At 42.7% G+C, this 14,686-nt stretch overlaps 1 protein-coding gene across 3 annotated transcripts; it reads left to right on the forward strand.

Moving 5' to 3' along the window:
- Positions 1–278: 278 nt before the first annotated feature.
- Positions 279–13,214, forward strand: LOC104929871 (E3 ubiquitin-protein ligase MARCH6-like). Of its 3 annotated transcripts, none has more exons than XM_010744502.3 (26): positions 279–580; positions 1,504–1,603; positions 2,433–2,506; positions 2,615–2,758; positions 3,062–3,134; positions 3,993–4,173; positions 4,720–4,957; positions 5,041–5,102; positions 5,454–5,486; positions 5,831–5,882; positions 6,046–6,104; positions 6,195–6,275; positions 6,576–6,644; positions 6,788–6,862; positions 7,071–7,205; positions 7,323–7,442; positions 7,936–8,036; positions 8,230–8,367; positions 8,528–8,723; positions 8,833–8,902; positions 8,991–9,172; positions 9,276–9,410; positions 9,567–9,656; positions 9,791–9,923; positions 10,894–11,029; positions 12,552–13,214. In XM_010744502.3, the coding sequence occupies exons 1-26, from the start codon at positions 562–564 to the stop codon at positions 12,634–12,636; spliced, it is 2,781 nt and encodes a 926-aa protein (XP_010742804.1). In that variant the 5' UTR covers positions 279–561; the 3' UTR covers positions 12,637–13,214. The 3 variants fall into 3 exon arrangements, with proteins under 3 accessions (XP_010742804.1, XP_027139327.1, XP_027139328.1); XM_027283526.1 differs by having other exon boundaries at positions 5,044–5,102; XM_027283527.1 differs by having other exon boundaries at positions 1,507–1,603.
- Positions 13,215–14,686: the final 1,472 nt, after the last annotated feature.

Genomic DNA, 14,686 nt, shown 5'->3' on the forward strand with positions numbered 1-14,686 from the left:
TATCAAAGAATATGTTTGCATAATATTTCATTTCAGTATTTTCTGTGTATAAAGATCGATCCATTTCCACATGGCTTCCAGCATAGCGATAGATCTTTAGTTTTCTTTTATGAGTGGAGGAAGCATCATCACAAAGTAAAGCTTAATTACTGTATTGTTACACTAAACTGTGATTTAAGAAACAAACATTGTGGCAGTAAAAAAAAAAACCTTTTAAATGTGTCATAGATCATGGATGATCTGTACAGAAAGCCTCTGCACTGTCCTGCTTTCAGGCTTTAGTGTTTGAGAAACACTGAGCTGCGCGTTGGCGCCACCCAGTGGTGAACACGCGGTACAATAATCACATGTTGCTCGACTGTCCTCTGACCGCAAGCTACTGTAGTATGAAGTGAAAAAGCGTTTCATTTCGAAGCGTGTGGTCACGTTAAAGAGAGCCGGGGCTTGAACTGAACACTAACTTGCGATGTTTGCACACAGATAGCTGGCGGTCACCGCTTTTACACCCGTTACCCGACTGTTGCCTGCGGTGGAGGAGAGCTGCATGAGCGGCCAGTCAAGATGGACACCGCCGAGGAAGGTAGCTAGCTCTGCTTAAACCTAATTGCCCCAATTGTTCGCGCAAACCGGCAAAACGGCTCATTTTAACAACGTGTCACGTAGTACTTTATTTTTAACTGCCGACAGTGACAGTGGCTGTGTCTACGGGTTATTTAAACTGAACCAAAGCCTCGTTATAATTTACAAACAACGGTAGCCAGCCAGTGCTAGCTCCGCAGCTAACCGGGATTAGTTTACACCGTTAGCTCTCAGCTGCTGTGACACAGTCACCGTCCGCGGACGTTTGCTCTCTGCCACAGGTGGTCCGTGTTGGTAGAAGTCCGAGAAGAGCGTTTCACGTTAAAGTCACACTTAAACAAGCTCATTATTTAGTTACAAGCTAAGTTTGGCGCCGTTCTCGTAATATTTCACACACCGGTCAGCACTGCCCATCGACGAGCCTCGTTTACTACGTTACTCTCATTCATAACCAAGACAAAGTATGATTCATGACAGGAAACATGTTTAACATCATTTCTAATGTCGGAGAGCTAATGGTGCTACAGTGAAGATGTCAGCTCGGTGTTCAGGTGTAATGTTTCTTATAACTTGAAAAAAGTGTACTCCTGTATCCTAACTGTTATTAAGGGGCTAATTATAGTTCTTTTATTTTGGTCATCCGGTGACACAGGTAATCCAAGGATTACACTTTGTCCTGCTGTCAGTATGATGATGTGTCTTGTTCACCAAACACACTCACTCATACCAGATGTGTCCCACATCCTGCACAAGGCTTGCATGCATCTTTCAGTCTTTCATCATTTAGCGTTATATCCCAGCTTTATGATGATTTGAATCGAGGCACGTCGCTGATCATCAACCGACAGAGACGTAGGTGTTGATTGTCTGAAATATGGCAGGAGCAGGATGTCATTGTATGTTTCTTGTGTGCTCACTGTACAGCAGACATCTGTCGGGTGTGTCGTTCGGAGGGGACCCAGGACAAGCCGCTGTACCACCCCTGTGTCTGCACCGGCAGCATCAAGTTCATCCACCAGGAATGGTGCGTTCAGTGACCACGTTGTTACTGTCTGTGTTGTCTGTTTGCTTTTGTTGTTGTATTTCAACAAGGGAATGCAGCAATTCAGCTCCACCAAGTTTTTCTGTCACTTACCATCAGTGAGGTAGCAGCGAGTTAAGAGTCGGGCTTTCAGTGCAGCGTAAACCAACAGCAACAAAGCAGGAAAGCTCACTGAAATGACGCGGACTCCTATCAAAGGCATTACACTTGCAGAAAAGATGTGATTTCATACATCCATAGTGCTGTGAAATAAATAATAATTTAAAAACCCATTTTTTCCCTCAAATTGTAATCATACCATCACATTTTATAATAATTGCATCTCTAATTCTCCTTTAACTCAGCCGGTCACCAAATGTCTGCCTGTTAAAAGAACGTTTTTCCTTGCCACTGTCGCAGACTGCTTGCTCATGGTCTGAATTGTTGAATCTCTGTAAATAATATGATAGTACGGTCTAGATCTGCTCTATATGGAAAGTGTCATGAGCTTCAAAACTTCTGTTATGATTTGGTGCTTTAAATAAAAATGTAATAATTCCAACATGGGAAAATAATTCTCTTAGGAAATTAGAAAATAGCAGGCATCACACCAAAACATATTTTTATATGATTGTACCCAAATATAGTTTCTAAATAATTATGCACATGATAAACAATAACAACAACCATCAGACACAAACTGAAGAAGAAAGTGGAGGAGAATCGTGGGACAGTTGTGTGATTTAACTGAAGAGCATTCTTAGACGTAGCGATGATGTAAAGTTTCTTTAGGATGAACAATAAACTCAGTGTGTGTCTTTCTGTTTCACAGCTTACTGCAGTGGTTGAAGCACAGCAGAAAAGAATACTGTGAATTATGCAAACACAGGTTTGCATTTACACCGAGTAAGTCGTTTTTAGCCAGTAATACCTTAGTACATTGATAATGAATTCATTTGTTGTTGTATAACTGTTCGCCTCACTTCTGCTGTCCTCATTCCCTCTTTCCTCCAGTCTACTCTCCAGACATGCCGTCCCGCCTGCCTGTCCAGGACATCTTTGCAGGGCTGGTCACCAGTATCGGAACAGCCATTAGATACTGGTTCCACTACACACTGGTGGCCTTTGCCTGGCTAGGCGTGGTGCCTCTCACCGCATGTACGTCAAATCATTCCGTTGTAAAGACAAACCTGATCAGCAGCATTAGCTTTCACCGTGCCTACTGGCAAATGACATACTACAAGTAAAACCTTCCAGAGGAAACAATTCACTTTTAAATAAAGTATATCAACTGAATGTGTTTTGTGTGCCAGGCTCAGATACTATGATAATTTATCCACTTATGGTCTACATACATTTATTAACTGACTATGAAGTACAATACAGTTTATTTTTAGTTTAACAGCAGTTGCTAGTAATCATTTTCAGATAGTTGATTTTGTTCATTTGTTTCTCGATCAGGTCGTATCTACAAGTGTTTATTTACCGGCTCTGTGAGCTCTCTCCTAACCCTGCCACTGGACATGCTTTCAACGTAAGTTTGAATGACTCTCTGGTTTTTCTCTCTCACGCTGTCACACTCCTGTATATTGTACGTCTGTGTGTTATCCATACTTTACACTGGAGTCCACACCACAAACGCCTCTCAAACATATCATCACATGGATGAAGGCACGGCACCTCCAATGGAACCTCCTAAAAAACTGAACTGCTGCTCCTCCCAGCCAAACCGACTGCACACCATGACATCAACTTCAAAATCGACTCCTTATTCCTCCCAACTCCTGATACAGGCTGTGGTCATCTCGCAACTCGATTAGTGTAACGCCCTCCTGACAGGCCTCCCAGACTGCACAGTGAAACCTTTTCAGATGATCCAGAACACTGCAGTGCACCTGGATTTCAGTCAACACATTACTGCTGCTCATCGAGCTCCACTGGCTACCTGTAGCAGTCCACATTAAATTCATATCTGTAATGCTGACTACAAAGTAGTCTCCAGACTTTTCTCGCCTGTTGTTCCCCGTTGGTGGAACATGCTGCCAGTTCCTACCAGATCAGGGGCGTCCCTCTCTACCTTTAAAAACCTCTGGAAGACCTCCAGCTCTTCAGAGAGTACCTCCTCTGCTAGCACTACAAACAACTAGAGATGATAAATGTGCCCCCCTCTACAACTGTCATGTATTCTATACGAGTAGTATGTATTGCTACACTAACATGTCCTTGTCGCACTGTACCATGATTGTTTCCCTTTTCTGTAAGTCACTTCGGAGAACAGCCTCAGCTAAATGACTAAATGTAAAATGCAATCCAACCATTTTCTTTTTCTTTGTCCAGCTCTCTGTAGCCAACTAACGTGTGACTTTGTTGTAACGCACTCTCTCCCACACAGACAAAACCTGCTAGCAGACTGCCTCCAGGGATGTTTTGTGGTCACATGCACACTGTGCGCCTTCATCAGCCTCGTGTGGCTCAGAGAGCAGATTGTCCACGGCGGCGCCCCTCAGTGGTTAGAGCGGAATCAACCCCCTCTAGTTCCAAACCAGCCTAACGGTCCGGCACCAGCTAATGAGGTGAGATCAGTTTGTGTTACAAACAGAACTGGACATCTAGTGTTCAAGTCTATTGGCTTTCCTGTATATTCTATCACTAATGCACTCTGACATAGTTGGAGCAATGCCAGTCATATCTGTAAATAATAAGCCAGTGTGATTTCCACAGGCATTCATCTTAGCTTAGCGTGGTTTAAAAGATGTGGTTAGTGCACATATAGTACCACTCAAAAGTTGTGTTGTTGAGAGGTTCAGCCCTAGACAGCTTCTGTAGTAATCCATGTTATGGCAGTAGATATGAGAGAGGTACCATTCATCTGATTACAAGTCAGTGTAGCATCCAAATGATGGAAAATCGTTATTTCTTCTCTTCGCATAAACAAATGAACTGCTGATATAAGCCTACTGTATATTTACAAAGATGTTTTTTTACACCCTGTGTAAACTAAAGAAGGCCCCATGACCCACCATGAGGCGTTGGCAACCTCTGGTCAGGCTCAGTTACCCCAGGTAGGGAGTCAGTGCTGTAGGTGAGGGCCTGTAATGATCATGTGAATGATTCTACAGGTTCCAGGTGGCAACAACGGCCAGGCTGCCGGAGACGGCGCAGAGGCCCAGCACCCTGCAGACCCGGCTCCAGAGGGACTGGAACCTGCCAACCCACATGAGGCCGGCAACCACGGAGATGAGGCTGAACTCGATGATGAGGAAGAAGACGACAACGGGGAGGAAGACGAAGAGGAGGAGGACGACGATGAGGAAGGCAGGGAAGAGGATGCTGCTGAGGCCAATAATGGGGGACAAGGTCAGTGTGGTCAATGTACATGGTGACGGAGACACAGCAGCGGCTCTTCTGTTCTGTTTCCATTGTTTCTGTTTCTGTTGCAGAAGATTTGAACTGGAACGCCCTGGAGTGGGACCGTGCAGCAGAGGAGCTGACCTGGGAAAGGGTGGGAATCTTTTTTTTAATTTTTTTTTTTTTTATCCCTCTGTCTCGTCCTCTGTAAAATTGTGTGATGTAACCAGGACACATTGCTAAAAAAGTGTAAGCAGGGATGGATTTGGGTTAAAAGCTCCCATGACAACAATTATCCATGTTCCTGTGGTGTGCTTAAGCAGCACTTTGGATTCTTGTTGCTTCCAGTGATGCTGTTTTTAGCTGCCCTGTTGGAGTCAATAAAGGTCTTCTTTGCCATATTAGTTATTAATCGTAGCACCTGTTGTTGTAAAACTGGTAGTATTAGCACTCATTTATGTGTCATAGAGGATAATACTGACATTGCTTTGTGTTGGTGTCCTAGATGCTCGGGTTGGATGGCTCCCTAGTTTTCTTGGTGAGTGCGCACACACTCTTTCTACTCTCACACAGTTCCAAGTGTTCCTTAAAGAGAACCTCCAAGTATTTCAGCCTAGTAAATGTGGCCACTCTGGCTCCATGGATGCTATATTTGCACTCACAACCTCCTTTTCAGTGATTTGGGGGATAACTGCTGAGGGATCGACGCAGGAGGCTCGAGCAGCTTGCCTTAATATACGTTGTTTTGCTAGTCCTCATATTTGTACAGTGGAGGTTGTGAGTGCACAGTTAGCATGAAGCATAGAGTCACAATGGCTGCATCGATTTTGGAAAAAATCGTCTAACATTGACAGAGATCCTTGTCGTGTGTGTTTTCCCTAGGAGCATGTGTTCTGGGTGGTGTCCCTCAACACACTCTTCATCCTGGTCTTTGGTGAGTCTGACTTAGTGATGATGTACTGTACACACAGTCATTACATTTGAGAATCTGTCATGATAAGAAGCTGCACAGGAAAGTGTTGTATCACTGTCCTGTGCAGCGTCTTATCTTCACTAAAGGACAGATTCTAAACTAACCTCTGTGTGTTTCTCTCTAGCATTTTGCCCGTATCACATTGGCCATTTCTCAGTGGTTGGACTTGGTTTTGAAGACTATGTAAGTGCACAGCAGTACAGTTTGCATTCCTCACTAAGATTTGGGTTTGTCATGCACTTTATTCAATGGTGATATTCTATCTGGTTGCAGATCAAAGCTTCACACTTTGACGGCCTCATCACGACCATACTGGGGTACATCCTCCTGGCTGGAGCTCTTATAGTCTGCCATGTATCCTCTATATACAAGAAATGATGTGTGTGAACTGTGTGTGTCACACTGCTTGTTGTTAATTCCGGTGCTGTGTAATTGCTGCAGGATGTTTTGTGCATAGCTATTTAACATGTATGTAACATTTTCATACACGTCTCAACAAAAATGTTAGTTGTCTAGTCATACAGGAATCCAACAGGTCCAGTCAGAGTCTGTTTTACCTCCAAGAGGTTGTATGAAATGAGCAATTCTTAAAACACTGATTGAATGTTCTTTAAGTCACACTTTAGCGTTAGTCCTTAACTATGCCTCCTTCAGGGACTGGCTTCATTAGTGAAGTTCCAGCGGTCCAGACGCCTCCTGGGTGTCTGCTACATTGTTGTCAAGGTAAATTAGAGATGAAAAATCTAATTTGCTTTTTATCAAACTAGCAAAGCGTTCAATTGGAACAGTAATTAGGTAAATTATAATGACTGGAAATTGTGGAAACTAAATAGTTTTTTTTTTTTTTTTCTCTTTGCCTGTGGAAGGTGTCCCTGCTGGTTGTCATGGAGATAGGCTTGTTCCCACTGATTTGTGGATGGTGGCTGGACATCTGCTCGCTGGTAAGCCAGTCACACAGTGATTCCAATTGATCCTGTTGATCCTGAACATAATGGCCCTTAATGACTAACCAAACCGATGAAATGTAATTATGACGGTGCAGTTTTTACAAAGCTGATCAAGAAACTTGATGAACATCCTGAAGACTGATTTTGTTTTTGTCCTTGGTATTGTAAACAGACAATAAAGTGTGCGCTTTGCTCTTTGCAGGAGATGTTTGATGCAACTCTGAAGGACAGGGAGCAGAGTTTTGACTCGGCCCCCGGTACCACCATGTTCCTCCACTGGCTGGTCGGCATGGTCTACGTCTTCTACTTTGCCTCCTTCATTCTTCTGTTAAGAGAGGTGAAGGCCTTCAGCCAATCACACTCATGCATCACAATTCAAAATAATTCAAATTCAAACTCAAACCATTCATAGCTTTTAAAGTCTGAATGCTTTTGCATGTTCGTTCGGGTGCAGGTTCTTCGGCCAGGTGTGCTGTGGTTCCTGAGAAACCTGAACGATCCAGACTTCAACCCAGTCCAAGAGATGATCCACCTGCCCATCTACAGACACCTGCGGAGGTTTATACTCTCTGTGGTCAGTCAAGTATCCTCTCATCTTTCCTAACCTAACTTTCTTTGCCATCTGAAATGTTGTCCTGGTTATTCTGGATCATACACATGTGAACAGTTTTAATTTAAATGACTTTCTACCTAGAAAATAGTCCCTACTTACTGTACTGACAGTGTACACATCAACTTGTTAAGTTAGAAGCAAGGTATGTACTGCTGTCTGTATCTTTTGTTGCCCATGTAAATCTTTAAGACCACTAATACAGTGTAAAGTTTCCAGGCAGCGTTGTGCACGACTGTCCGAACATTTCTTTGAGCGTGGGAATATTGTAGATGAAGCGGGTCCGTAGTTGTAGAAAGTTGTAGAATGAGTCGCACACACTGAGACACATACACACAAGCAAAGCTCAGCACAGAAAGATTCTTTTTGACAACTGTCATTTTTTTTTCTGAATCAGTTAGCCCTCGTGAAATAATGTGTTGTCTTTTTTTTCTGTGTGTGTGTGTTTGTATTCCAGGTAGTTTTTGGCTCCATAGTTCTGCTGATGCTTTGGCTTCCTATCAGAATCATCAAGCTGCTCTTCCCGACCTTCCTTCCCTACAACGTCATGCTTTACAGGTACACACGACAACGCTAAACAATCATTAACTTTCAGTATCTCAAAGCTAAAGATGACTATCAAAGCTAAAGAAGTCTATCCTCTGCTCAGGCATATCCAATACAGGAAGCTTCTGGGGAAAATGATTTGCCATTTTTAGGATACAGTATGATGAAGTGGATTGAGTTTGGTTTTTGTCCTCCGTCTCTGCAGCGATGCCCCGGTCAGCGAGCTGTCATTGGAGCTGCTGTTGCTTCAGGTTGTTCTGCCGGCGCTGCTGGAGCAGGGTCACACTCGCCAGTGGCTCAAACGGCTCGTCCACGCCTGGACGTTCACCGCTGGATACATGTTGTAAGCTTAAGACACACACACACACACACACACACACACACACACACACTGCAACTTTAGATGACTTTGTCCTCCAAGTCTATTTTTTTTTGTCATTGTGTCATTTGACAGTTAAACTAATATTAAGACAGAATAGTTACTCACAATGGCTCCCCCACAGTGACCTACACTCCTACCTGCTGGGGGACCACGAAGATGATGACAACCAACCAAACAACAACCCACCCGGTCGCCATAACAACAACCGAATCCCTGGCCTTGGGGAAGGGCTTCACGCTGCCCATCAGGCCATTCTGCAGCAGGGTGGTCCCATGGGTTTCCAGTCGTACCACCGGCCCATCAACTTCCCTCTCAAGGTGACTCACAACATTCTGATTATTCAAGTCACACATTCATATGTCCTGCTCACTGCTGAAGGCTGTGCTTCTGTTTCCTGCTAATTGTTTAGTTTTTCTGGTTGTTCAGATTATTCTGCTGGTGATCTTCATGTGTGGGACGCTGTTAACAGCCAGTCTGATCTGCCTTACACTGCCAGGTGAGTTGCGGCCACAAAAAGGCACTTTTTGCTGTCAGTGATTCTTTACACCTCCATTTTTACCCGCCCCCCTCTTCCTCTCTCGAAGTGTGTGCGGGCCGCTGGCTCATGTCCTTCTGGATGGGCAGTGCCATGGTTCATGAGCTGTACACAGCGGCGAGTGGTCTGTACGTCTGCTGGCTGTCCATTCGAGCGGCCACTGTGCTGCTGTCCTGGATGCCACAGGGACGATCTGTCATCATGCTCAAAGTCCAAGAGTGGACGCTCACGGTAATGTGCACGTCTCTGTAGTCCTCTCAGCTGAAGGCTAATATAGTGCTGCTCTGTGTTACAATGTTTTTAACGTGTGGATGTGATGTCTTGGTGAGAACAGATCATAAAGACCATTGTGGTGGCTGTGATGTTAGCCGGGGTGATTCCTCTGCTGTTGGGTCTGTTGTTTGAGCTGGTCATCGTTGCTCCTCTCAGAGTCCCACTGGACCAGACGCCTCTCTTCTACCCCTGGCAGGTAGGATCGTCAAATCATACTCATCATTTGATTTTATCCATCCAACAAACAGTTCGCCTTGATACGGAACTAAAAGAGAGTGTGTGTGTGTGTGTGTGTGTGTGTGTGTGTGTGTGTGTGTGTGTGTGTGTGTGTGTGTGTGTGTGTGTGTGTCAGGACTGGGCCCTGGGCGTGCTCCATGCTAAAATCATTGCGGCCATCACACTGATGGGTCCTCAGTGGTGGCTCAAAACCGTCATCGAGCAGGTCAGTTTGACATCCGTCAAGTTTCACTGCAGTAAAACTTGTGGATAGGATATTCTAATAACTAATCCAAACTGTGTTGACTTCACAATTAACAACCTTGTTTTTGAATGAAGTAAATCAAACATGTGCTGCAGGTGTACGCTAACGGTATCCGAAACATCGACCTCCATTTCATCGTGCAAGGGCTGGCTGCCCCGGTCATCTGCATCCTGCTACTGTCCCTCTGTGTGCCCTACACCATCTCTAAAGGCATCACACCACTGTTGGGTGAGTCTCTATGTGTTAATGTTGAGCATGAGTTTTTGGTACCTTCACGTAAAATAACAAGCATCAGTTTTAAGGTGGTGGAGGAACCAGTTGTAGCTTCCTTTTCTCTGTTGTCTTCCTCACTGCGTTCCAGTTGTGTATTTTCAGCTCCATTATTGTTCATTTAACTACAACACTATTCAAATTGCAATCAGACGCTTGGATCGGGCAAACCTCTAGAGTCTGACTGAAGTGTCTCTGTAACTATCTAAACTCTGATGCTCTAACTGTTGTTAAAACTTTGTTTATTTCATGAACCAGCTTCTAAATCTAAGTCTGACTCACAATTTAAGCTGCAAAATAGAGACACAAAGAAATTTAATTTGGTTTGTGTCCGATGGTTTGAGAGGGTGAGCGAGCGCCGGCCTCGATAAAGCTGTTAATCAGAGAATTAAAAAGTTATTTCCTGATTGTTTCACAACGGTTACATTCAGTGCCTCACCCTGTCTGAACGCACGCTAAGAAAACTAAAGGGAAGTTTAGCTTTATTTGCTCTTTGGCGTTGTTTTGTTTACTGACTAAATAAATTCAGGCACAGAGGCCGCAGACTCACTCATCAGGCCACAGCGGAGTCACACTTTTACTAATGTGGACTCCGGGCTTGTTTGGGAACGCTCTTTATGCAAAGAAGGCACCATTTTTGTTTAGACGAGTGTTTTTGATGTTGACTCAGACAACACTCGCATTTAAACAACAAGTCAATTAATAGTTAGGCCGTGTGCTCATCAGGAGTTTGGCTGTTGTGCAAAACCCAATTGATTGTTTTTTTTTTTTTTTTTTTTTTTTTTTTTTTTTTCATTTACTCTGTTCCCTCATCTGTAAGTCCATCAGCTTCTAGAGATAAGACATCACACACACACACAGGAGGATATTCTGTTCCAGTGTTTACTCTGTCTTCTCTTTCTTTCCCCCACCTCCACCTTCTTTACAGGTGTCCAGCCGGAGATGCAGACGCTGGTGGAGAGGAGGATCTATCCGTTCCTGCTGATGGTGGTCATGCTGTTGGCCATCCTGTCCTTCCAGATACGACAGTTCAAGCGCCTCTACGAACACATCAAGAACGACAAGTGAGCACACCCTAAAAATCTGAAGTGTGAACAACAACCAATGATCCAGAGAAAGTGAATTCACGCTGGCAGAGAGCTATAAGCTAGCTGCAGCAACAGTGTGTTACCTAAAACAGATCAAATGAGAGACTAATTAGACTGGGGAACACAATTTTCATTGAGTTTGACAGCTGTTTTCAACTAATTTTTGGGTGTGGAATCCAAAACTGATCTCAGTTTTTCTCTATTACGTCAAGATTTTGAACTATAGGATCCCTGTTTTCTTAAAAAATATGAAAGATACTGTACTTAACGGATATGTGCTTGTTTTCTCTAAACACAAGTACCAGTCTGTGCAATGATCTTTTAGCTCTCGCCAAACCATGGGGATACCAAATGCCAACTTTTCACGTGTTCCTTTGGTCCACATCCGTAAACTTTCAACACACTGCTTGCACACTTTGTGAGCGGCTCATGGCTTGTCTTGATCACTGAGTTTTACTTTAAAATATGCAAAATATGCTTGTTTGACAAATGCACTGATGTTTGCTTTCCTCTGACTTGGAATGGTGAAATTAGCACAAATCTAGCAAAAGGAGTCAAGGCTGTTTAGGCATTTACGACAAGAAGTAGCAGGAGCAGACATGATCTGGAACAAAGGAAATATATACCTATGGAAATAAAACACTAAGATGGAATAGTTACAAGCTTTGAAAACTATAAAAATAGCATAAAATCAAGTAGAACTTACAACGGTATGCCCAGGGTTACAAGGTTAGGAGAAAATCCAGCACCAATCCTCTTCATTCTACTATGCTAGCTTTCTGTTTGCAGATATTGATAGTACTGACCTATTGGGAGCTGCACACACCTCACACCGCACTGTCTCGAATGTGCCTGCACAAAGAAGTAGCCACGTAGCTGTAGATGAGTCCAGTCGTAATCAGCTGGCAAGTCTTACTACAGCTAATCAGTGGAATTTTGCTTATCTGGAGGGTAAGCTGTGGAGAAAAAACTTGACGTGCTAGAAAAAAACTGTCATGCCAGTTTTAGTTTTAATCAGCATAAAAATCTAACTCAACAGAATTTTTTTTTAAATTGTTCCCCAGTGTTATACAGTATTCGCTCTGATTTAGGTTTTCATAGTCAAAAAAATCTGCTAAGCCCGCTCAAGAATCCTTCATTATAACAGATCATATATATAACATAATCCTGGTGATGGATGTGCTGCTCAGTTGGGAAGCAGCTTCATATACATGGTATTCTTTAAATTTAAGCTCATGTTGTGTAGAAATATGTTGCACATTACGAGTGCTGTTGTCATCCTTCATGAAATGATGCTTTGGATCATTTCTTTCTCTCCACCACAACTCCTCTTTGTTGCAAGTTTCCAGCTGTGTCTGTCGACGTGATTGTTTTCCGTCTGTCAGCTGAACATGCTTGCATCGATAAATTCAATTTGATTCAGACGGATCACCCAGCTCTAGTGAATGAATATGTCAAACATGATTTGTAAACAACTGTTGTCCTGTGTCTCCTCCAGGTACCTGGTCGGACAGCGGTTAGTGAACTATGAACGTAAGACGGGCAGGAGCATGTCCACCTCCTCATACAGCGCTTCCTCATAGACCCGACGCTGCCGTGGGATCAGTGGAGGCTGACTCACTCTGCTCGGCACTGAGAGCGATCCTCAGCTCCTGTAGTGAAACCTTTTTGTTTCCTCTGTGCTCAGCTGTTAAATGCCAAACTTCAAACACAGCCTCTAAACTTTTGACTGCAGTCCAGTCCTCTTATTCACCAACATCTGCTCCCGTCACAGGTTGGGAGACAAAGACGTTGAAGAGCGAAGACAAAAAAAAAAGCCTCAAAAGTCTAAACAGGAAATTTTAAGTTTTTTTATTTTTATTTTTATTTTTAAGTTGTTGACTGTCCATCCTGCAGCTGACATTTTAAGTTATTTAAAAAGGTTTGGGTTCAAGTGTGGTCAGTTGAGCATAGCTTTTACCTCCGATCCTTTGAGTGCTTGTTGTGAAATGTTGTTAGGTCACACGGAGTGTCTCTTAATGAGACGTTTTTGACATTTCAGAGCTGTGGAGGAGATTTTATAACGGGAACGCCTCTGTGGTTTTGTTCTAAGTGTTGATTCATCTCAAATGACACCATCAACTTGAGGTTGTCAGCGATAAAGAGGGACATACATGATGTAGCAATGTGACTGTCGTCTTTTCTTTTTTTTTAAGGTGTTTATATTAGATATGTTTTCATAGATTTTTAGTGTTGTGGAGTGAGCTGTTAGATCCTCTGAGGATTCCTTTGAAAGAAAGAAAGAAAGAAAGAAAGAAAGAAAGAAAGAAAGAAAGAAAGAAAGAAAGAAAGAAAATTACATTTTAGATAATCTGGACACAGCCTAGGACATGTTTTTTTTTCCTTAGATGTTCCCCTTTGAATTCTTGTGAAAGAGGAGAATCATTAACGTGTTACACGGCACACAAAAAGTGAGGCTGCAACTAAGAACATGTGAACTGGAAAAACATTTCAGAATGTGCCTGTGTTGACGTCCTTCGACTGACACTTTTAAAAAAAAAAATCAGAATCCTGCTAGAAATAAATAATGTGAGCTAGCTGGCCCTTTGTGGCTTGTAGTGCTGCTAATCAGATGTTCAGACTCTTACCTGTCTGCGATCTTTGGTGCCAACAGCTAAAAACAACAGTTTAAACACACTGACTTTCATAGAGGACTGTGCTGACAGGTCATGTGACTACACTGAATACCAGTATAGTTGTGGCAAACTGGAGTTAACTCATCTCAGTTAGGTAAGGTAGTCCCAGTAAAGTTACAGACGACTAGATTAAAATGCAACTGTTGTGTGCTGTGACGCTCTGGTTCACGTTTAAATGAATCGAAATCAGGTGGATCTTGGCAGATCTCATCTCATAATCAGTTTAGTTACTAATGACAGCGTTAAAAGTTGCCTATGTTAATGTAGGGTCAGTGTTGTGTAAATATTTAGATTTATGTTACACAGAAATGACACATTTCAAATTACAAACACGAGCTAAGTAACATCGATTAGATGAGGATAATCAGATGTTTCCCACTCATTCTAAACCATACTTGTCCATGTATGCAGACCAGATTAAAACAAAGTTTACCTATACTTCATAGCTGATTGCTTTTGACTAGATGGAGCTACAATTGTTTTCTATAAATTGATTTTTCACATTATTAAGTCTCTACTAGCTAGGTAGCTCTTGTAGCCAGTTAGTTCTCATGAAGTACTTAAGAACTTTAGCTGGTACAACCCAGTCCTGCTCCTTTTCCCTGAACATTCAAGTTACTTTTCATTAAATGAATATTTTCTGATGTAAGCGGAGGTGGTCTTTGTTTCAGGTGAAAAAGCACTGCTCAGATATTCACAATCCTGAAAGAAACGAAAGACAAAGTGATAAACTGGTGGATCTTTATGCAGTTTATATGATACAGCTAATGGTCAATTCATGAACGATGCAGAAGGCTGTTAAAACCTGCAGCAAAAATACGTAGAAATTAGTGAATGCATATAAAAAATGTCTCCCAACTTTTTTTCACTTTTATCACTTTTAAACAGGCTACTGTTAAATATTAAAGCCATACTCGTTCATTGCAACGTACTGTAGATTTAAAAAAGAAAAAGAATG

Source organism: Larimichthys crocea, chromosome X (assembly GCF_000972845.2).
Source record: "Larimichthys crocea isolate SSNF chromosome X, L_crocea_2.0, whole genome shotgun sequence".
In the NCBI taxonomy this organism is placed as follows: domain Eukaryota; kingdom Metazoa; phylum Chordata; class Actinopteri; family Sciaenidae; genus Larimichthys; species Larimichthys crocea.